The sequence below is a fragment of the Aspergillus foveolatus genome (assembly GCF_047715535.1).
Source record: "Aspergillus foveolatus strain CBS 279.81 unplaced genomic scaffold BDW70scaffold_72, whole genome shotgun sequence".
Classification (NCBI taxonomy): domain Eukaryota; kingdom Fungi; phylum Ascomycota; class Eurotiomycetes; order Eurotiales; family Aspergillaceae; genus Aspergillus; species Aspergillus foveolatus.
The window spans coordinates 82,075-104,162 of record NW_027396136.1 but is presented as its reverse complement, the minus strand read 5'-3'; the positions used below and the strand labels follow the sequence as shown (position 1 = coordinate 104,162).

The window sequence follows — 22,088 nt, the reverse complement described above, 5'->3', positions numbered from 1 at the left end:
TCTGCAGTAAGCGGAGCTGCAAATACGTGCGTCCATGCATGCCCGGTGCCTGGCGCCCGGTGTCCAGATAGGTGTCAGTCAAAGAATGGCCGTCAACAGAGTGTCCGAGCCTCAGGCACCAAATACAGAGAGCGCCTTTCCTTCGGTAAGCAACACAGCAGCCACCTCTGCACTTGCACGGCCCCGTGACCATGCTCAGGTGCTGAGGGGACTCCATGAGCCTGCTCTTCTGGAATTGCTCTGGCTGTTGCACAATATGCAGCGAATTGAGCCTTCCTTGTCAACGTTTTGGGGGCTCTGGTTGCCCTCTCTCTCTTATACAAGCGATCGGCAAGGTGGGCCGGTAAATTGAAGCATGCTGCAAAGAGGCCCGAGCAGGACTCTGCGTCCAATCCTGGTCCTTTCTCTTTCTCTTACTATGTACAAATATATTTGCTATGCTACTGCGTACTCCCTGGTATGTTCTCGGCCTGCTTTCGGCCAACGCTGATGGTAAATGCTGGTGCAGTAGAATTTTTCCATGGTTTCATGCAGCAGCAATGTCTTCTGACCCCCCTTTTACCAAGACTGAGCCAAGGAGGCTGGACGGATCGCATAGACAATATTCTGCAGAAGCCTCGAGCTTTCAATTGACTCCCGCTTACACTCCGACGTGCTTAATCTCGATGGCCCAATGATCATGTACGATGGGATCGGTCGCCACCCTTCTCGCTGGGGAGTAAATACTAGAAACTCATTGAATGAGATGCGGGGACGGCCACCCCGTTGCAGCTTCAGTCTGGGCAATACCGCCTGCCCTCCGCCACTTCAAACACTCAGGAGGCGACTCAGGGACGCACCAAGGGTGGCTCCAATCAAGGCTCTGCTCCAGAGATCAGCTACGGCGCTTCCCTGGTGTAATCTGAATGGGGTCGAGGGTGCTCATTACAGCGATCGGCGTCAAACGTATCTACTCCGTAGAACGAGCATAGTATTTCCGATCATGCGAGGACAACGTTTGTTCGGTAGATCGTCCAGAGATTCTACTCAGTTCAGGTTGCTTGCCCTCCCAGTTTGCTTTCACTCCCGACGGCCGCCAACAGACATGAGCTCAAGTTCGTTTTCATATGATACCTACAGGGTCCTGGGTGCCCAACAGGTCGTTTGTCAGTGGGAAACCCTGGCGCCCAAATCAAAGACTGGCCATGAACTAAACTTCCAACTTGGGGAGTCGGACACATGTGGATCGACCGATATAGAGGCGGAGGGGAACGACACGAGATACAGTCCATTTGCGGGAAAGCCGCGCTGAACCCGTGCTGAATCCATGGTTGCATGCCAACGGATACCAGAGTCAAGGTAACTCGCCGAGATTCCACTGGATCGACGGGTTCAAGCCAATAACTACAGCATGGACCGCACCCTATACATACTTTCCGGATCGTCAACACGGACGTGTCTATCTATTGCGTATTAGGTAGAAGGATGAAAGGCCACTAATGTTTAGTCGCAGCTTGGGCTATCACTAGCGGTTTTCAGTCCTCGCTCCCGGCTACCAGGCCCCCGGATACTTTTTTTTTTTTCTTTTTTTCCTTTAGCATGACTGGTGTGAAGCAGGATTATTACTGCGCTCCTTCTGAGTCCGAGGGCCTTCTTGTGACTCAGCTTGGATGGGTCATCCTTTGGAAGTCACATCAACCCCTCGTCACTATTACTAATAATTTCACAATCTTTGGTCCTCATCCCGGGCAATAATACTTGCCGTATTGGAACGACATTGCGCTGATGCCGGCCTCATATGATAGGGGCTTTTTTTTCTCCTGAAAGATTCGTACTGTCCAGGAACCGAGTCCTGGCCGTCGAATTCGCCATGTACGACGTAGGACTCCGGGTGCTGCTATTCAGTTCGTATTTGATCGATTTCATACACAAAAGCTGGCACACCGCTAGAGCGAATAGCCAACATCATTTACATCATACCTCCTTTAAAGCGCAGTTTCCACATTTCGATGAGGCGCTGATCAGAAACCCAGTGGAATATTCTGGGTCCCTTGGCTATTATCGATTCCTTGTGGTTGCTGCTCAGCCATTCATCTCTGTCAGGATCGTTAGAGGCTTCCCAGCGGTACTGACCGCTTCTCCTTTTCATGCCCACCAAGTGAGGACAACTGATACAGTTGCGCAGACCTGTAGCTGCTCTCGACAAGCGGTCTCATTGTCAAATGGACTGGATGACGGTGATGTCAACTCATTCCAGAGGTCTACTCAACTAGCCTCTACGGAGTAGTTCCGGACGGCGTATCAAGAAAATGAAGACGCATCCTCCGCGACTAATGGCTGGTAGGAAATGAGGAGCGGGCTGCTTCACTTTGCTTTTTATCCATGTGGGTAATAATTACCATCATCAGTGGATTTCTTCGGCTGGCGTCTGCATTCCTGCGAGTCTGCGGACAGCACCGGGCAGTGGAGCCTGTGGTGCTGCCATCCATAATCCCAACACCAGAGGCCTCCCTCAGGCCCTCAGGCCCTCAACGGCTGGCCCCTCAGGGGCATTGATCTCGAGAGAACCGCGCTATGCGTTAACTGACGCAAGATTGATTGGTCTTGGGCAACTTCTAACTAGTAGTTGTCTGACTCTGGCTCGTTCATATTGCTGGTCTAGGGAGAGAGCATGGGTATTGGTTAGCCATCTGACTTGCTTTATTCCAAATTCACTATCGGCCTGGATCCTTTCAGCTCCGGGCGCTCAGCACATGGCTTCAGGGTTAACTCAGACACGGCAATGTCCGGACTCCGGTGGCTGTCCGGAAGACTCCAGAGGCCGATTAAACCTGGCTTCCGGGACCCAGAAGCTTGGAACTGGATCTTCTGCCAATCTACTAAGAGTGCGCCACTGAGCATACAAAGGAACCTACTTTCCGTCCGCAATCAGCGTCGAGGAAAGGAGGGCATCTCCATTGCGAGCCGTGGTCTCAGCTGCGACCCATGTTTAGCGTGGCGAGAGCTGGATTGAAAGGATTCGACGAGCATTAGATAGACTTGAGAGGCAAGTAAAAGCAGCATAATTGGAGACTATTGACAGTAAATCATGGCAATTCAATGCATCTTAGCACCGAGGCTGCCTGCCGGCTCCCCTTTCTCTCACTTTCTGCGGACACTTGCCGAGTACCTATAGAAAAGCCGCTTCGTGCCCATTTCCATTCTCCCAGCCCGCAACTCTGCCTGTATCAGATATCGTGGACTGACGTTTTCCCCTCCCTAGTGGCCGCCTGTGGCTCACTTCGTCTTGTTTTATTATTGGCACCCGCGTTGCTTTTTCATCCTTCGTCGCCGGCAGTCGAGGATTCGATACTTCGGTGCTGCCCAAGCAGGTCTCCTTCAGCATCCTTGTGTCCAGCGGTATAGCGATGCACCGTTCCTAGGTGCATGGTTCCGGGATCCTCGATCTCGTTCGCCTTTGGTTGCACAGAGCCGGACCACGAAGATTAAAAAGGTATCAGCTCGCGCTCTTCTTTTCATCAGTGGCTTTCTTATCTCTCCCTCTTTTGTTCTCTGTACTTTGTCTCCTCCCCATCATGATGATATCACTGTTGCTGAGATACTGAATTGCTTGGCTGCTAGCGGAGCAGGAGGACTTTGATCCATCATACCCTGACGTACTCGCTGGTTGCATCTGAAGACAGGATGACTCAGTACCTGGCATATCAGTTTGCCGGGGACTCGCCCGGTGTGGCATCGTACATGTTTGGTCAGTTACGCTATCGGTCTGTTTTCCGGCCGGGGGAAGAGCGCCCTCAGTTTAACATTGCGTACCGATGGTGGGAGGACGAGGCAACAACTATCCTTTGGACTTTTGACGTCGAGGTGATCAAGAGAGTTATACGCTTCAAGCTTTTCTCTGACGAACAGTTTCCACGGATGGCGCTTCATCGTCGACCAACTTCCACAGTGGATGATCTCCTCAAGGGACTTTTTGACTCTCAGGAAAGAGTATTCTATGCTAACCTACCGCACGCTCAAAAGGTGGACGCCATTCTACAGCGATGCAAGCCTACTGCTCCGCCCATGATTTCGTGGGGCTGGCTCCCAGCCCGGATGGAGATAGCCAGGACGGGCGATAACATGGAATCTCTAGCCGTCGCCAAGGCCATTGATGCCGAAAGTCATCTCCATTTCACCCGTATAACGTTTGAGGAGCTGGTCCGGTATTCGCTGGGCTACCCGTCTGGCCAGGTGGAATGGTTCTTGCGGCAGCATACATGTTTCTATGCCCACCTGTTGGATCACCTGTATGCATTTCCCGAGCAGGTAGAGAGATACGCGGAGGTTGAGAAGGTCTGTGGCTTTATGAGGTTATTGAGACATTCTTGTGCATACTGACTGAGCTTCCCACAGCACCTTCGGACTCGAAGCCCCTTTGCCCATCGCGCTGTGATTAGTGCTCTACAAGATGCAGGTTACGCGCTCGAACTGCCACGCACGACACCCGGGTTCGGATTCTTTGCTGGAGCAATTCAACGTCTTTTCAACGAACTTCTAAACTTGAAGTTGATTTTGAAGGTGCTCAGTGTCTTAGGAGTTCGATTTGCGCGGTGGTACTTGCACGCTCAGGAAATGGACTGGTCGCGGCCGTTCAGCATCGTCTTCTCTTTCCTTGAGGATATGGACAGCTCAGATTCGCCCATGAGTTTTGCTCGTAATCTGACCAGATCTGTCGAAAGGGATTTTGCCTTACTGATTGAAGGGGGTGCCTTGGACAAAAGCGTGGCTAATCGTCTATCGGAACGATGGCATCTTCTCTCTGTAGAGGTTTGGGAATGTTGCAAGGCGCTTCCAGAAACGATCTGGTTTATCCATGAATGTTTAGAGGTAAGTCATCGCCACCCAGGATGATTGTCTGGTTGGCTAACACCCTGCAGCCCCTATTGACTTTGCGGAACTACCATTCCCTGACGGCCATTCTCAGTGGGCTTCACAAGTACCGCGTTTCGGAATCTTCGCTCGTCCGCCTTGAAAACGGAACAACCGCCTTGAATCTGAACCAACTGCTTCCTCCTGAGATGCTATACCTTCTCAATCCGTCCCAGAACTACGCGCTATATCGGCAGCAATATCAACAGGCGCCCGGGATTCCCTTCCTCGTTCCTCACTTGTACGAGTATCATCAGCTTGGTGAGCCTATTCTTCAAAACCTTTATGAGCAATTGAGCGCTGTCATTCCTCAACTCTGATGCGATGCACTCGGATGTATGTTGGGACATATAATTGCGACGATATACGATAAAAATGTACGGCGCCGACGTAGATGGCTCTAACAGCAAAACGATCTGTCCCGGCCCGTCAATAGCGCAATACGGAATCCGTCGGTTTTTTTTGTTTTTCCCCTTTGCCGCTTTCCCCCGAAGGGCTTAATCACTTGGCTTTCGCGGGACTGTTTTGATTGATCGAATTGGCGTGTACTGTCGCTTATGGTGTCATGATGCTACTGATATGTACTCTTAGCGAATTAGACTACATCAGGTGCAGGTTGAGATTAAGGTGTATTCTCCGACCAAACGGTTGAAGGAATGGGCATTCCGGGCCGTCAGACCCGCTTCTTCAGCTCCTTCACGGAGCCACCTTCAGCATACCCAAAAACACCCAGGCAGTACAAAAGCCGATTCACAAACAGAAAAGCCGTAACCCCAACATTGCCCCAGGTGAGCGCATTCCACCCACCGACATCATAGAAAAGCTCTGGGCCCATGGCAAGGTAGGTCACGTAGATATGCCCTACATCACCAATGGCCAGGGCGACCAAGTAGTTGCGCAGCACCTTCGGCTCCGAGGTGGCGTAGAGCACGCCCGCGCCAAGGAGCGCCATAAGCCCGTAGACATTCGCCAGCTGATAGGCGAGGGCGAAGGAAGTTGCGTGGACTTCCAGCTCCTCCGGCGCAGGGGATAATGGTATCTGGCCGACGATGAATCCCTGCAGGTCGAGTATTGGAGCTAACCAGCCGCCGATCCTGGGTTTTGGTAAGCTGCGGAGCGTCGTGTGTCTATTTTTGTCCTGCGATGGAGCGGGATTTCATGATTACGCAGACGCAGTTGAATAGGGGTTGGGCACGTACAGGGTTATGGGCTCAAATATCGCAAAAACGATATGGGGCCAGGTTGGGAGGATTGTGGTTGGCATTGTTTTATTGTGCTTGTCGATCAGTGGCAAAGAGTGGTTTGAAATTGATTATCGTGTCCAATGTTGAATGATACGCCCAGCAGAGAATATTCCTCAGACCTGCAACTAGAGGATGTAGTGTGGTGCTCTGAAGCTGAAGCTGACTGAAAGACGGATGGCCCATTATGCGTGCTTTATACTGTTGCTGATTCAGCATTCTGAGCTCACATGATAAGGTTCGATCTCCGATTGTCTCGCTGAGCTTCTCTTCCCCAAGCACACAGCACATTATTATTATTATTATTCTCAAGCAATGAGATTCCCCACGCAAGATGACTGGGTCTGAGTCTCTCCAAAGCTTTTACAGTGCTAGCCATCTCTCCTGATTTGTGCCCTTCCGTGCCCAGGAGACGAATCCGACTATCGGCGATGGATCCCAACGGCATTTTCGCCCGCAACCACGACGAATCCCTGATCCGCGAACTTCCTCACCTCCGGATTGCTCCTCTCCGCGAGCCGGTCTCATCCCGCAACCTCAGGATCCCTCTGACCCTTGAGCCGAACGCCAGTGGAAGTCGGGAATCAAGCACTATATCGAAAGCTGGCGGATCCGCGGTGGGGATTCTGCCTGCCCGCAACAATGAACCCAACGGCATAGCAACGGAGGCTAGCATCGCGAATACAGCTCGTCTATTAGCGAAGAATGAGCTTTCCACCTCGGAATTGCTCGTAGAGCCTCAACCCCCTCCGCGGCCGATACTACCGGCATTCGTTAACCTCCGTGCTCTCGAGCGGTTCCCTTATTCTTCGTTTGACGATGACAGCCATCAGACGCGTAAACGGCGACGTCTAGGAGTTGGTGCTGACATTGATGTCCAACCTGATTCTTTCGGAGAGCTCCTGCAGTTGCCGATGCCACAGGCGCAGAAAGAACAAAGGCCTCCGCCATTTGGACCGTTTGCTATCCTTAACGGATTGAACGAGCCTCCACCCAATGCTGCCTTGCTTCCGCCTATTGAGGCGGGCTCGATTACGCAGCTACTCACCAAACCATCGCGAGACCATATCGACGTAGAGCCAGAGCCAGAACAAGTGGTACCAACTACGAGCTTAACTCCCGATGTTCAGAATGGTGAAAGGATTGAGGGAAGGATTGCGGATATCTTGGATTCTCCTATTGCTGAGAAGCCGGATCTTCGTGATGCTGTCATTAACAATGACGAGACTGATAAGACACAGCCCGAAAAGGAGCCAAGTCATGCGAAAGAACTACAACCCCCTCAGGGGACGGACTTGCCGCCTTCGCCCAAGACAAGAGGGCGTTCACGCAAAAACCTCCGGAAATGGACAGATGAAGAAACCGCTGCCTTACTACGTGGCGTCATGAAGTGCGGTATCGGGAATTGGAAAGAAGTCCTGGCGCAAGATGAGTCGAGCTTCAACAGGCGCACCGCGTCGAACTTGAAAGATAGGTATGAGTACCTTAACCATCGTAAGTGCTGAAACTAATTAGCCGTGTCTAGATTCCGCGTCTGCTGCCCCTCCGCCTATCGGTGAGATTACCAGTGGTCAATCACATCTACGTATTAGCTAACTCCAAGCCAGTGCCTCGGATCCCAATGAAGCCATACAGCACCTTCGCGATGCTCTCGCCAAAACGCTGGCACGGATCGAAGGTGACGCCCCGGCAACTTCAAGTCTCACTCACAGCGGATCGTCATCCAGCTTTTCTTCGCTGGACACAAGCCAAAATACCCCGGAACACCACTCTCAAAGCGATTCGATGCCGGAAACTAACCAAACACTACCCAATAAGTCCGAGCCTGCAACAGGGAATCTCTCTGTTATATCAGAGCCTTACACCCCGGCCAAAGCCAGGCGTCGCTCTCGGCGTCCCTTCACGGCGACAGAGGATGAGGCCTTACTAAAAGGATACGCCGTCCACGGGTTCCAGTGGACACTCATCCAGCAAGACAAGAAGCTCAATCTCGGCCATCGGAGAGCGACTGACCTGCGGGATCGATTCAGGACCAAGTTTCCCCATGCTTACCGTGACGGGAGCGCGATTCGGGATAGCACGCTGCAGGCTCAAATGGCGAAGGACACAATTGTGAAGGACGGGACCATCCCGGCAGTGAGAAGCAGACAGGGCCCTCAGGATAGCAAACCCGCCTCCACCAGCGATCGTTCCGGCAAGCCTATTAGTCTTAGTGGCGTGGGGTCAGTAGATCCTGTTCTTCCTTCGCTGGCACTTCCTCCAGTGGCTCGAGAAAGTTCGACAGGTGTTCCACTCTCAGGGCTCTCCTTTCTGCTGGAAGAGGGTTCCACAAACGAGGACAGCGTAGACCTTCCACCGCTGATTTGGGATGACCTTCCTTAATGAGAACTGGCCAGCCGATGCGGCTATGGTACATACAACTTGTCTACATCATGAACTGCAAAATACCGTCACCATGACAAATAGAATCAAGGTAATTTAATATCTTAGTACGATGAGGTAAGGTAGACAGGATTCGTGGTCTGGGCTTCCAGAACAGCAACTCTTCTGACAAGCTCTGCTATCACGGCGGCCTTTCCGATCTCCATTTCGCGGTTGATGATGACCAGCTGACGCGAGATCCAGAGTCTCTGCGCAGCATCCACACCTTCCCCGATCCCCGCCACATAAAGCGCCCAACTGATATGCAACGCTGATAGACGACGCGCGTATTTTTCGTCAGGGAAGGAGTCATTCGGGTAGCGCCGCCCAAATCCTGGTCCGGTCCTATAGCCTAGATGGTACGGCATTGACGCGCAAATGTCATTCGCCAGCGCACGAATCCCACTACGGGCCGTCGCTACACCCCGGGCGATCTCAGTTAGTTGCGTGTCTTCTAGTCCGAGACCATGAGCGTATAAGGGATTGACGAGGAGGCCATACGCTCGCAGACGCAGACTGTGAGCTAGGATTCGAAGCATGCGGTACCGTGACCAGTCATCCCCCGCTGAAAGTGTCGGATAAATATATGCACTCCTGCTCCAAAGATCTACGCTATCATCTGGCGATAGCTGTACAGTGATGTATCTAGATTCTGGGAGGAGTGTGCTTGGCCACTCCGCCATTTGACAATCAAGGGAGATTATAGCTTCGAGGAGGTCTTGGGCTTTTGTGGCAGCGTCGATGGCGACGGCGCCACTAGCAGGGAATGTTAACCAGGCATCTCTCTCAAGATGCCGGAGTTGCAAGTGGATAATGAGGAGGGTGGAGTTGTAGAGATTTAGAAAGTCGGTTTTCTTTTCCGCTATTAGGCCTGCGTGGAGGAGCTGGAGGTCGTTAAAGGTGAATATGAAGGGTGCGTCGCTTTTGATGTCGTCAAAACAGGTAAAGAGCTTTACCAAAATTGGTCAGTTCATGGTCTTTCATTATCCGTTTTATGGCGGATTCCTGACACTGGAAAGTGTGTCGGACGTACAGCTCTAGTCAGCAGTGCGCTGTATATCTTTCTAGTTGTGTCCTCGCCAAAGCTCCTACACTTCTGAGACCTAACAAAAGCCATTGCTCCTTCAAGATGAGAGTTGGAAGTGGGTCTGGTATGATCCTCGCTGTTCATGTCCTGCCAATAACCATCAGCATCCAACTCCAGCATAGAGTCGAACAAGGAACATTCTACCTCGTACATTGCGAGAACAAAAATAGTCATGATAAGCTCGCTTCTCCTCTCCTCATTCAGATGCTCCATCAATCGACGAGTGAGCTGAAGTGCTCTGCCGTAGCTTGCCATCGCCTCGGTGATGGCGCCCCGGTCCTTTTCATTGTGCCTGTCTGAGACGAGGGTCAAGAACAACGCCGACAATGCAGATGGGAGTGGCGACGATGCGATTATGGGCTGCCCCAAGCTAGCAAGAACGGGCGGAATGGCTGTTAGCAAGCCACCGTGCAGACCCTGTCCCTGCGGAAGACGGGCGATTTGCTCTATAAGTGAACACAGTTTGTCGCGTTCCTGGATGAGGGTATGGCCAGAGATTCTAGCAGGGGGTACTAAGGAATCCGCGAGCAACTTGGTCATTGAGAAGTCTCGAGACGTCTCCTGAATCTGCCCAGAACACTTGCTGGTCTTTTTTCTGTCATCAAGATTGCGATAACCACCACACACGCGATTTCCCTTGATGCATCGCTTGCAGATCGGTCTCGCCTCGTCGCACTGTTCTCGCCAATCAGTCATGCCTCCATTCATTAAAAGGAATCCGAACCTTGACTTTGCGGGCACGGCATGTGTAGCAGCCTTTGCTTGGTCCACCTGGGTAAACCATCCTTAGAACCAGACCTCGCAAGATTCTAACCCTAACTTGAGGGGCATTGACTTCTATCAGACGGTATAGATATTGAGTAATCCTCGAAGGCTGAGTCTTTTAAATCGACTGCTAGCCCCAGTTGCACTTGGACTTCTTTTCGATACCATGCGCTGATGAGTAAATGGAAACTGCAAGGCGATAAATAAGTACAGCCTAGAGACACTGAGCGAAGCGGTCTGATAACACTGAAAACTAAAACCAGTTCCTGAGACTGTAAGGCTGTCTGTGCACCGCACAGCTGGCCTGATTCTTGTGACTGAGAAACAAGACCAGCAACGATCGATTATCATCGGCCGATCTCCTCAGCGGGCTGGCCACTCTCCTCCGCAGGAACTTTCGGCATGGACGCCTAGTCAGAGTGGCTGAGTCGTTCAATCGACCTTACATTGACTTATAGGCACAGTTGCTCAATGGCGGTGTTTTGGGCCATTGGACGCCCCTGGGACCTGGTTTGGGGGCCGTTCAGTTCTAGCGGAACCTGAGGGGTTCGTCATGAATGTGCACGAGTACTAGATCAGAAAAGGCAAGGCTCAAGGCTTCCGACCTCTGAGCACAGGGCTAAGTCGCTGCGAGGAGGGATAGAGTCCGCCCAATATTGCTTGTTCTCTGTGGACTGTTCCCTCCGCATTTCGGAGAGTGGAGCCGGCTCCGGCCTAACGACCCTACCACTATACACCACTATTTTCACAGTGGTCTCTCTACCTCTCGTGTTCCCAGGTATGCCAACCTGGGCCGAAGCATGGACTTGAGCGAACGAGAAATGTCAATTTCTTGGGTCAGCCAATTGTTTATCTGCAGTCAAAATTCTCAGTCTCAACGTTCAATTAGCTTATCATGAACTAAATGTTGGTGACTAGAAATTGAGACAATCTTACGCCGAGGCCACATGTACAGCGACCAAAAAAGGTCGATATCTCGGTTCAGCCCTACAGGGACGGGCCCAGTGGCGCAAATGCTGGTCTTGCTAGTGCGTGAGTAAGAGGCTTTGTTAGTGAGAGCTGACGCAATGTGTCTGAGCTTAATTCAGAAGGTAAATGTGGGACTAAATGGTATTCGGACAACTCAAACGCACGATCCACAGACCGAACGCGTCTGACTCGAGTCATCAACATGGTATAAGGTGATCGACATAGAAAGAAGATGCGAAAATCAGAACGCAGTATACACAATCATGAACATAGCAGGAACCATTTGCCGGCATAATCAATTGAGGATATGAGGTATGGACACGCAGACAAACGCAACGCTCTTTGGACCTAAACAGTGAAGCAAATAATCAAGAATAACGGAACCAAGCTACCTGGCTCTACCAAGCATTGCGGTCCCAGTTCGGATCTATGCCAACGTCAGTCAACCTGCTCTTCTACCTGATGGCCCCGGAACGGAGTGGGATGCAACTAACCTTGTATAAAACTAGCAAGCACCTTGCTCCCTGTCTGCAGAAGCGGGTGTCCAGCGACAATCTGCAGAAACCGCTGCAGACCTTCTCGGCGGTGCTCAATCACGTCATCGCTGAACCGGTTTGTGAACACCTTTCCCGGGAGCGGGGGAATCGTGACTCTTGTGCTCTCGCGCTCGAGAATGTCGCGGAAGTATTCAAAGTCCGAGTAGCGGCGGCGCACGACCGAGTGTTTCAGCTTGAAGGCTGGGATGTTGGTGCGGCAGACGATTTCATACGAGGTGTACATGTTGCGCGATGTGCCATGGGTTTGGGGGTTCCGGACCTGTGGGTTTCCAGAGTGTTAGCTGAGTCTCTGTATAAAGTTCCCAAATCAATTGCGATATGGTGTCGTGATAGGTGTCGGTTTGAGGAGTAGAAGAGAGCATGAAGGGAGGGCACAAGGGGTAGAGTATGCAAGAATAAAGCTTTACCTCTATCTCAAGGAAATTCTCGGGAGGTCCATAGATCTCCTCGAAGGTTTGCTGTCGCGACTCAGGAACGGCCTGCATTTTGTGGAATGCCGTTTGCGAGGGCGGTCGTTGCAGAGCCGGGGAAGCCTGGGAGGTGAGGGGTATCGCGGGGAAGCCGGGCTTGTCTGTGCTCAGAAATGCAGTAGCGGAGGTGATATATAGTTGATGGAGCGCTGAAACGACTGTATGTGGACTAAACACGAATCACCGTAATACAGAGCTGGGACAGTTGAGAAAGCCGGATTGCTCGTAGGGACAAAGTCGCGGGCTTATGCGGGTAGGAGTTGCAGTGGGAAAGTGACGACTATCGACAGAAAGACACGTGATTGGTTACCATCTATACAGCGCATCCTTAGACTTCATCTTATCATTCAAGCTGCAACTTCTACAGCGCATCACATTTAATTCAGAGAACTCGTCCTCGACACTGTTTGTATTGCAGTTGCACTGGCTTCTTTCTTCCTTGAGAAGTGACGACCCCCAAAGCTGCAATTAAGCTGCTTCCTGCTATCGGAGACGTTTGAGTCGTTCGTTCAACATTCGCAACACCTAGGAATCTCATTTCTCCGCAGCAGTCCAGACTACATATGTGCAATGCTCCAGTGTACGGAGATAAGTCATCCACATATGCTCAAACATAAAGAAGACTCCTTCGCCGTCCGCGAGTTAGAATCCACTCCAGATGGTGCTCTTTCCCTAGCAAAAGATTATCCCTGAGTTATATGAATCGATCTCCCTAGAGTTGTTCTTGTAAGAGCCCACTAGTGAGGCACGAGTGCTACCTCTGAATCGGAAGCACAGGTTTGCTGCTATAGTTTCAATGTCAAGCCTGAGCCCGGGCCCGCTATTGCAGCCGCTCCAAGCCTTAGCAGAACGTCAAGCTCAAGGCACCATCTCAGGCCTCTCCAGGCACAGCATTCCGTCTGTGCGATACGCTAGCAGACTTCGTGTCCACTGGATCCGGCTTTGTAATGCTCGCATTCTCAATCTCTCCTTTCGTCCCACTCATTTTGCTGCTTACCCCCTCTTCAGGTCTCCCTCTAGCTTCTCCAGATGCTCAGGGACCGACAACACGCCGCAACGAAGCGCTTTCAACAGACACACCCCGCTGTCTCCTTGCTGTCCCTTGGACGCAACCCGTAATGCAGCAATTGCGCCGTATATCTGGGCGTAGGCTTATTCTTCAGAGCCTGAAATGGAGGTGGAGGTCTCATAGATCTGAGTGCATCATCGGTGGCAATGTAAAGGTGGAATCAGGATGTAGAGTGCGTTTTTGTGGTTTTCGAGGCCGTTTCGGAAAACTGGCTGTCTCGAATCCTTATTTGCCGACTGTGTCTGTGGACACCTGAGAGTGGCAAGATAGAAACGTTGGACATGTTAAAAAGGAGGGGGAACAGGGCTAAATCAGAGCGGAAGCAACGGTTCTAGATTCTGCCAGGCTGGGGACTCTGTTAACTCCTACTTAGTGGGATTCCAGAACATTCATGTCAAAAGGCGGATTTTGTACAGGAGGAAGCAAGACAGATCGATTTGTTTAATACACCCTGAGCAATGCCCGAAGTAAGAGAAAAGAAACAGATGAACAACCCATGCATATGAAGACGAGCCAACTTCTCTGAGACATCGTTTAACAAGTAAAAGAAAAGAAAAGAGAACACCGACGGACCCAAGTTAAATAAAAAAAAAAAAAAAAAAAAAGTACAGTTCAGAGATAAAGAGAAAGGATGAGATACATAACCCTGCCAGGAGCTGCACGAGCACACCCGTAACTTTAACAAAAAAGTGCAAGTAGTCGAAGCGGAACTGGAAGCGATCATTCCTGTCGACTGCGCTTAGTGCCGTGTGGATTCCACGAGCCGTCACCTACGCCTTGGTTCTGGGGAAAGAAGCCGGTGTTAAAACCCTGGTTGGGACCTTGGAAGCCACCTATAACTGGGAAAAATGAATGGTTAGATATCTAGGACAAACATATACCGGTGGTAGGTGTATGGGATGTACCTTGCATGCCCATGTTCCCTCCTATCCCGCCCATCATTGGATTCATACCTCCAGCCATCGGATTCATGCCCATGCCACCCATTGGACCCATGTTAGGCATACCCATCATGTTGGGTCCGCCAGCCATGCCGCCGCCACGGCCACGCATTCCGCCCGGTCCGCCGCGCATGTTTCCGCCCATCATACCGCCACGGCCACCGAATCCGTAGTTGCCCATTGCCATTTGATTACCCTGGAATCCGGCGCCGACCATAGGGTTGTTGAAACCGCCCATGGGGTTATTGAAATTGCGGTTGACGTAGCCGGGCATGTTCGACATCCCTCCGCGGTTGTTGAACCCTCCTCTACCTCCACGGAATCCTCCGGCCATGTTGCCCATGCCAAAGTTCGCGTTGTTTTGGTTTGGAGAATTGAATCCGCCGGTTCGCGTATTCTCCTTGCGCATGGGGTTGTCTTTAGGGAGTGTACGAAATGGATTCGGAATGGGGCTAGTATAGTTGACCAGGAACTTGCGTCCACTCTGTCCTGTAGTGGAAAGGGAGTCGATGTGGTGTTTAGTGGCCGTTGCGGCGGGGAGAGATGTGAACTCTAGGAATGCTTGACTGTAGAGAGCACACACACATGAGTACCAAATGTGACACACTAAAGCTCGACAACTTACCCTTTACTCTTTCCATTAACCTTGTGTTCGCTGAAAGTTACATCTTTCAGCTCGTCCTCGCATCCGGCTTCGCGTGCCCAGCCTCGGATATCATCATCTGTAGTCCACCAGTGTAACTCTGAGATGAGCAGCGCAGGCGTCGCGTCAGGATCAACCGGGCGTTCGTCGAGTTCTTTGCGTTTCACACCCTGTTGGGGAGTTGTGTCTTTCTGCATTTGTTGATTATTTGTGTCTGATTGTGTTACAGCCGCGCCATTTGTTGTGACGTTGGGTTGCTGCTGAATAGTGCCGGAGTCTGTGGAGTTGCCACTGTTTTGGGCGTTATCGGACGCATCGAGAATGAGATCTGTGTCTTCCTGCTTCATGTCATGGTCCTGTTTGAAGTCGCCTTGATCATTGGCGTTGTAGCCACTACCATCTCCATAGATGTCAATATCGAAGTTATCATCCTCAGTAGCCATCTTGACTAGGTAGAGCTCGGGGTTCCAAAAGCAAGAATTGAGTGCTTGATTTTCTTGTCAATATACAGTTCTTGTCTTCTTTCTTCTTTGTCCTCAAGTTCTCGGGAATCAGTGCAAGTACATGTCTGCAGGCGTAAGCCATAAATTAGCAAGACGATTGTCATTATCTTCGACCAGCAAAAAGTCGAGTAGTCGGGTAGTAACACCAGGTACCCTCGAACTGTGCTGAAACTGCTAAGACTCTCGGGAGCACAAAGACACAAAGGAAGAAAGAACTCGAATATACGTACAATCCGAAGCGAACAGGGCTTCAAAGAAAACAAAGTCTTCACCAATCCAATCCGGGGGTAAGATCACTCTGAAGGCAGAGCGCAGGATTCCTCTTTGTCTGCGGAGTTCAAATACAGGTAGAGAATGGGATGGACAGTGCGAAGAATATGAAACTTGGGAGGCAATTCCAGCGGAGTGGCTGGCCCAAGAACAGGTTCGATCAAAGCTCTTCACTGAGAGCACATGCGATAAAGGGGGAAGATAAAAACAGGACACAAGCCGTCTGCAGTATCAGTAGAATACCCGGATACCTGTTCCCAGGAGTTCCGTCTAACCGGTATTTCCTGAACGATGCGCGCCGTTGTTGAGCAAAGGGTAGTTACGAGGACCTGAAGGACTATTCACGGAGGATAGACCCTTGCAAGACGTGTCTGAAGGAGAAAGGTTGCGGTGGAGCGCGGCGCGAGGCGAGAAGGGACGATGATGAGCTTCAAGCGTGAAGGAGCTTCGGCGCCTTAGCCTCGACCAGCCACAGCTGACACCGGCATGCAAAAACAATAATCCGTTACCGCCCAATAGTTCAGTGTCCAATCAGGCGATCTACTGGAGGTCTGCATAACCTTCAGGTCTGCAAAAACAATCATTCCTAAATATTTTTCGGGATGATAAACGCAGCAATGACCCAAGATCTGGGTTATATTCCGTCTACATCGGTGCCCAGTATATATAGATTGGTACACTTTGACAATCACAGGGACGTCTCGTTGAGTGCATGCTCATACTCTCAAGCGCGCATGTCTAGTGCTTTCTCGCTCAGATTAGTGGCGTTTAGTTGAGCGTCGTAACTATCCCCATGCGAAAACTTCGGGCCGCACTCATCCTGATCAGCGCCATTGTTCCAAGAGTGTATCGTGCAAGTGCCCGTCGAGCTGCCCCAACCATTCCAAGACGTTGCTTTGTAAAGTCAGATCACGCCGTCGCATTATAGGAAGGGAAAAGGTGCTGATGGCTTACCGGCCACAACTGGAGCATTTGGATGCCAGCTGGCATCGCGCACGCATGTCTTCCATTGATTCCCGTCAGCTCTACTCATGTACATATGACCTTGAAGACGACGACTGCGAGGACGGGAAAAGTGTGTCGCTTTCTGAACATCAACTGTTCCCGCCAAGGTAGCGTCTAAATTCCACACGTATACCTTCCCGTCCTCGCTGCCACTATACACGTATCGAGAGTCAGAGCTCCCTGGTGGTGAAAAATGGCATCTGATCAAGGTTCGAAGGACCCTGTGCCCTCGGAATGTGACGACAGAGCAGTCGTGCGGGTGTGGATAATAGAAGTCAGACGGGAAAGGGTCAAACCGATAATCAAACCCCGTGCCGTAGCTGGTAGGTTCAAGTGTGTCGAACTTGGCTGTGGACATCATCTTTCGCAAGTCCCAGAGTTTCATGGTCTGATCCTTGCTGTTCGACAGAACATATCTACCGTCACCCTTGCTGTCCACATAGGTCAAGCCTTCAGTATGCCCTACAAATACCCCAGCTTCTCGTCCATCGGCCATAGATCTCCTATCCCAGACACGAACAGTGCTATCGTCGGACCCAGAATAGAGAATGTGAGGTGAAGACTTGTCCCCAAAGCAAACCGCATTCACATCGTCTTCATGATTCCGTATGCGAAGAACAGATTGACGTGTTTCAATGTCATAAACAATCACCGAGTGGTCACCAGTGCCAGCGACAATCTCGCGGCCATCTCCCGAGAATCGCACGGACCAGACCTGATGAAAAGTCAGACACCAACAACCAGTTGTCTGATCAGTATACTTACGGCAAAACCATCCCTCCCAAATATATCTCGTGCGACTCTTCGTTGGGTTGACGAAGCAAGGTCCAATACTATTGGGTCAGACGAGTCTGCCGGGTCTGTCGGTGCGAGGCAGACGAGCTGGCGAAGAGAGCTATATGCTAAGAATCGGTTGTCGGGACTAAGAGTGGCATCTGTGATTGTCCACGAAGCAAGAGGATAGTCCACCGTCTTATAGTACTTCCATTCGTAGGGGTTGGATGTGTCATACATCCTGACTTTAAAATCTTGGGCGCAGGAGAAGAAAAAATTACCATCATCAGAGAACTGACCCGAGTAACATTTTGCGTCGTAATGGATAATTTTATCCGCGGTAGTTCCAGGAATTAGCCCCTGTGCGTGCCCTGGGTAAGCTGACTATCTCGTGAACGGAATATTTGCACTTACTTGTGCTATCGACGAGACCCTGTTCCTTTGCAGTCCCTGTCCATCCACTCCCAATTCTCGCCACATTACCTTCTCCGCCAGTGATTTTTTGCGTTTCATGCGCTCATCAACGTAGCTGGGTTCCGTGCCGAATTTCCCGGATCTCATCAGCTTAATACCTTCGTCACTTGGTATCTTGGGATATTGAGGAGGGCCTCGCCGTCTTGGAACTCTCCTGCCTAGCCCCAGTATCCCGTATTCGTCTTCTTCGCCGTCGTCATTACCGTCGAAGCCAGCATGGCCCGGGGCGAAACCATGATACCGGAAAATTTGTTGCAGGCCACCAGATGCGAGCATATTTAGTAAGCGAGCAGGCGAGACTATTCATAGTCAGCACCTATAATATATAACCAACCAATCTTCTCCTGATGGAGAGTCTACCTTGAGTCGTCCGGTCCGTTTGATTACCTTCCCCAGTCTGATCATGTTCATCCATGGTGAACTCGATATGTATGTTGCCTAGATGCAACTCGGAATCTGAAATGATAATAATCAGCATCAAGCTTGCTGAAAAATAAATGGGTTTGATTCACAATACCGAACTGATCGACGTTAGGTTCGTCGTCGGAATACTCTTCTTCGTCGGCTCTACCATTGTGGTCGTCGGAATCAGGTTCATAATCCATATCATCCTCATCATCCCCTGTTTCATCTTCCTCGAGCCACACTCTCGCAGGGTGCCATGTACCGCCTGGGCCTACTTGTGGCGAACCGTCCCGTCGGTCACCGCCAGCGATCGGGGGAGAACTCATGGTCGTTCAAAGTAAGTCGAACAGAAAATAATCACGCAGAATACATGTCAGACAACTAAACAAGCCAAGATGAAGATGCAGTGACGACTGCACTTATCTCTCAATTGGTGGACTAGGGAAGGGCCATGAATTGAGTCTCACTTGAGTATCAGAACGCTTATCGATACCAGGAGTGGGTTATGTCATCTAGCCTCGGCCTTGGGAATTCTTAACTCCTAACCCCGCAACTTAAATGTCAGGAACCCCTCACCCCAAAACAGCGCAGACTATCATGATTCTAAAGTACTCCGTACGCCACGAACAATATTTAGCACAGTTGACATGGTGAGAGAAATAACGGGATCTATTGCATAAGCCGAAACCCAGACCAAAAGAACCTGAAACCAAGTGCCTGGATAGTTCAGTGCGGTCTAGGCGCTTCAAGAGTGCCGCATGCTAACATCACGTATACTCTGGGGTTCGGCGGCATATTCAGGAAGAACACTAGAACTTGCACTAACCAAGCCAGGACCTTGAACACGTCGTCCTGGGCTGGGTAAGGAATTCCTAACTCCCAGCCATCCCCCACCTCTGCATTATCCGTTGCAAGTGGTGCCTTAGTGACTGCTGCGCGCAAAGCAAGCACCCCTGCAATTGCTTTAACGCGGACTCTCAGATGTGCCCGTTTTTTAGGCGAAGCTCGTCTTGTTGCTTCAAGGTTTGCTTCAGATGAGCTGTGGTCCTTTTCCCTAGCCAGATAAAATAGACAATCGGCGGGGATTTTTGGCTGTCCCGCTACCCCGAACTCGACCGTCTCATGTAAGATCCCTGGATTCGACGCCAAGTCAGCAAATGTGTCAATGGATGGCCGGCCTTGTGTCTTCCTGGCATATACGTACTCTGCATTGAGGACTCAATGACCTGCTCGAAGTACCCATGTTGCGATACAACGAACGTTTCGTGGACATAGGTCAGGAGAGACCCTTGTTTCTGATTCTCAAGGACGCAGGTCTCAAAATACCTCAGCCTCTGAAGCTCCCGGGAGACTTCGTTGCTCACTGAAATTGACACTGCTTGCTTTCCGAAGCCGGCCTTCTCCTGCGGTTCTTTCATGCCTAGGTCGCTGCGGGTTTTACAAGTAGAGCTGCCAAGGCGGAGAGAGTCATCTACTCTGAAGGTCTCGCGACATAGGTTGTCGTTGCCGAACAACAATGCGGACGGCTTTTTGGTGTGTGGTTGCGAATCCTTGAGGCCTGTGAAGGTTGACTCTGATTGTGATATTCCAGCTCGACCTGGTCCTGTCGGGACGTCCTTCAAATCCAGCACCTGAGAGCCCCCCTGTTTGGAAGATACGCCGTTGGCTACGCCACGATACTGATGTGGATTGGTACCACTTTGTCCGCTCAAGTCACCAAATTGGTCGTAATTATAGTGACCATATGGGCCCCTGTTTGACGTGTTCCCATAATTCCCGTTTCCGGGCTGAGAGAAATAGCGGTTACCGCCACCGTTTCCGCCATCCCCATTGTTATCATCATCATCGCCATCATCTCCATCTGATCCATTGTCCTGGTCCCAATCGTCGGGTATCGCACAGTGTCGGCAAAGACAATTGATAAAGTCTTCCCAGGTACGAATAGGTTGTTTGCACTCGGCGATTGCACAGGTTTGAGGTGGGGGGAGGTGCTCAGTCACTTCTTCCATTGCCTCTCTGCTCATTCTTGGCTGGCCATGCTGCCTCATATGCAGTAGATGCTTATCTTTCCTGAGAAACGATGCCGGGTTCGAATTTTGGTTGCAAATGTGGCAGAAATAACGTTTGCTGGGGTAATGCGTCGTCGTTATATGACGCGTGAATGTTCCTTTGTTCTTGCACAACAACCGTTGTGGGCAGAGAATGCATCGGAACCTCTTGTCATCGTCATTTCCGTTTTGCTCGCGGCCTTGGTGTGGCGAAATTAATTCATTGACTAGGGACAATGCGCGTTGGAGCCGTTCTTGTACATCACGCAACTGCGAGATGTTTGGTGTTGAGTTACCATTTAATGTGACAAGAACAACGTGAACGTTCTGTGTCAGCCTACTCAGCAGGTCACGGAATGATACAGCATTCGTTGCCAGTGGTATATTCGGAGGCAGGGCGGGTCGATGCGTCCTGATGTTAACGTCCTGGCTGTTGAGAAGAGATGGATCCGGAGGGCTATATGGGGAGTTTGTGAGCTGTTGTTCGCCAGCCAACGCATGAGAAGGACTTCTTGGAGTCAAAGGTGTCTCGTGTCGGTGTCAGTATCAGGAAACTTCTGCAAATAACTTTATGAAGTAACCCACCTCGGAGCTATGGGTCATTGAGACATTGTTGGCATGTGCATGAACTCCACTAGGCCAAAATTGACCCGGGCTGGGGTCCACATATGTCTGTAATGTTTCATTCGGACGGTACAAGTTCGATTGAGGTTCGAGATATCCATTCGCCAATCCAACGCTGGATGTAAAGTCTGTGCCTGGGCCAATAATTGGAGGAATAACCCAAGCTTCTACCTCACCATGATCAGCGCCGTTATATCCAAATACTTGGACATTAAAATTGAAGTTCTCATCAGTCTGCGGGGTTTCCTGATCCATGGCTGCGGCGTTCAGGACCGGACAAGGTTGAATAGTATGATGGGAAGAAGAGAAAGGGAGGAAGAAAAAGTGGGTGGCACGGCTGTAGAAAAGAAAGGCTATAAGGTTGACGGTGTGAGCAACAACAATGAAGGCGCACCGCCGAGTGTCAAGGGTATTGTAGACAAGGCTGACTCTGTCCACGTAGGTCGCCCACTCTGCGGACAGAGAATTATACAGAGGATTATATATACAGGCTGGCCACTTTCTTCCACCCGGGCGATCTGAATGGTGGTAAATGAGTAAAACAATAATTTCTGGATAAGGGGAAGCAAAGAAATGAAAGCAAAGGAATGGAAGGTAAATGCTGACGAAAATTGATGGCCTACAGGAGTGCCCGGGTGAGATGCGCAGCAGCTGGCCACTTCTCCGTGAAAATAACAACAATCTTTAAGCTAGAGGAGACAGTCGACAAGATCCAGAGGGACAAATATATAGTCTCCTCAGGCAAGGCGAATGCTTTCATACATTGTACAGAAGCACCGGCCAAGGCGGATGGCAGTGTATGCAGCGTCCGCGACCAGTAATATTGCTTTAGAATAGTCAGTTAAATTTCAACAAATGCTCATACTTTGAGCTGGTTAAAAGAAGATTTCTTCCTGCGGCAAGTCGGAGGGTACCAAAGTACATGGTGAGGT

General features: G+C 50.7%; 10 protein-coding genes across 10 annotated transcripts; 4 read left to right on the top strand and 6 right to left on the bottom strand.

Annotated features, from left to right (window-relative positions):
• The first annotated feature begins 342 nt into the window (after positions 1-342).
• Positions 343-1,520, top strand: BDW70DRAFT_143372 (uncharacterized protein). Its single transcript, XM_073738093.1, has 3 exons — positions 343-457; positions 509-864; positions 931-1,520. The coding sequence occupies exons 2-3, from the start codon at positions 674-676 to the stop codon at positions 1,289-1,291; spliced, it is 552 nt and encodes a 183-aa protein (XP_073592258.1). The 5' UTR covers positions 343-457; positions 509-673; the 3' UTR covers positions 1,292-1,520.
• Positions 1,521-2,999: 1,479 nt separating this feature from the next.
• BDW70DRAFT_112022 (uncharacterized protein) lies at positions 3,000-5,387 on the top strand. The gene is made up of 4 exons (XM_073734563.1): positions 3,000-3,472; positions 3,601-4,314; positions 4,375-4,848; positions 4,899-5,387. Exons 2-4 carry the CDS (start codon positions 3,664-3,666, stop codon positions 5,208-5,210), a joined length of 1,437 nt encoding a protein of 478 aa, XP_073592257.1. The 5' UTR covers positions 3,000-3,472; positions 3,601-3,663; the 3' UTR covers positions 5,211-5,387.
• On the bottom strand, positions 5,387-6,357 carry BDW70DRAFT_111999 (uncharacterized protein). Its single transcript, XM_073734562.1, has 2 exons — positions 6,090-6,357; positions 5,387-5,984 (listed from the first exon to the last, which is right to left on the bottom strand). The coding sequence occupies exons 1-2, from the start codon at positions 6,152-6,154 to the stop codon at positions 5,564-5,566; spliced, it is 486 nt and encodes a 161-aa protein (XP_073592256.1). The 5' UTR covers positions 6,155-6,357; the 3' UTR covers positions 5,387-5,563.
• A 78-nt stretch (positions 6,358-6,435) lies between these two features.
• BDW70DRAFT_111975 (telomere repeat binding factor family protein) lies at positions 6,436-8,565 on the top strand. Its single transcript, XM_073734561.1, has 3 exons — positions 6,436-7,605; positions 7,657-7,686; positions 7,739-8,565. Exons 1-3 carry the CDS (start codon positions 6,563-6,565, stop codon positions 8,511-8,513), a joined length of 1,848 nt encoding a protein of 615 aa, XP_073592255.1. The 5' UTR covers positions 6,436-6,562; the 3' UTR covers positions 8,514-8,565.
• A 52-nt stretch (positions 8,566-8,617) lies between these two features.
• BDW70DRAFT_153364 (uncharacterized protein) lies at positions 8,618-10,808 on the bottom strand (the record flags this gene model as incomplete). The annotated part of the gene is made up of 6 exons (XM_073739623.1): positions 8,618-9,502; positions 9,586-9,726; positions 9,784-10,395; positions 10,438-10,454; positions 10,659-10,721; positions 10,784-10,808. 6 exons carry the CDS (start codon positions 10,806-10,808, stop codon positions 8,618-8,620), a joined length of 1,743 nt encoding a protein of 580 aa, XP_073592254.1.
• A 219-nt stretch (positions 10,809-11,027) lies between these two features.
• Positions 11,028-12,633, bottom strand: BDW70DRAFT_143348 (sorting nexin-3). The gene is made up of 4 exons (XM_073738092.1): positions 12,338-12,633; positions 11,868-12,189; positions 11,341-11,800; positions 11,028-11,277 (listed from the first exon to the last, which is right to left on the bottom strand). Exons 1-3 carry the CDS (start codon positions 12,413-12,415, stop codon positions 11,772-11,774), a joined length of 429 nt encoding a protein of 142 aa, XP_073592253.1. The 5' UTR covers positions 12,416-12,633; the 3' UTR covers positions 11,028-11,277; positions 11,341-11,771.
• A 689-nt stretch (positions 12,634-13,322) lies between these two features.
• Positions 13,323-13,804, top strand: BDW70DRAFT_143346 (uncharacterized protein). The gene has a single exon (XM_073738091.1). It carries the CDS (start codon positions 13,348-13,350, stop codon positions 13,723-13,725), a length of 378 nt encoding a protein of 125 aa, XP_073592252.1. The 5' UTR covers positions 13,323-13,347; the 3' UTR covers positions 13,726-13,804.
• A 385-nt stretch (positions 13,805-14,189) lies between these two features.
• BDW70DRAFT_163556 (RNA-binding protein) lies at positions 14,190-15,496 on the bottom strand (the record flags this gene model as incomplete). Its single annotated transcript, XM_073741320.1, has 3 exons — positions 14,190-14,308; positions 14,375-14,976; positions 15,036-15,496. 3 exons carry the CDS (start codon positions 15,494-15,496, stop codon positions 14,190-14,192), a joined length of 1,182 nt encoding a protein of 393 aa, XP_073592251.1.
• Positions 15,497-16,436: 940 nt separating this feature from the next.
• On the bottom strand, positions 16,437-19,044 carry BDW70DRAFT_143343 (WD40 repeat domain-containing protein). The gene is made up of 6 exons (XM_073738090.1): positions 18,597-19,044; positions 18,440-18,535; positions 18,020-18,378; positions 17,597-17,965; positions 16,781-17,546; positions 16,437-16,720 (listed from the first exon to the last, which is right to left on the bottom strand). Exons 1-6 carry the CDS (start codon positions 18,808-18,810, stop codon positions 16,551-16,553), a joined length of 1,974 nt encoding a protein of 657 aa, XP_073592250.1. The 5' UTR covers positions 18,811-19,044; the 3' UTR covers positions 16,437-16,550.
• Positions 19,045-19,210: 166 nt separating this feature from the next.
• Positions 19,211-21,411, bottom strand: BDW70DRAFT_153360 (putative C2H2 zinc finger domain protein; the record flags this gene model as incomplete). Its single annotated transcript, XM_073739622.1, has 3 exons — positions 19,211-19,500; positions 19,689-20,802; positions 21,118-21,411. 3 exons carry the CDS (start codon positions 21,409-21,411, stop codon positions 19,211-19,213), a joined length of 1,698 nt encoding a protein of 565 aa, XP_073592249.1.
• Between the last annotated feature and the right edge of the window lie 677 nt (positions 21,412-22,088).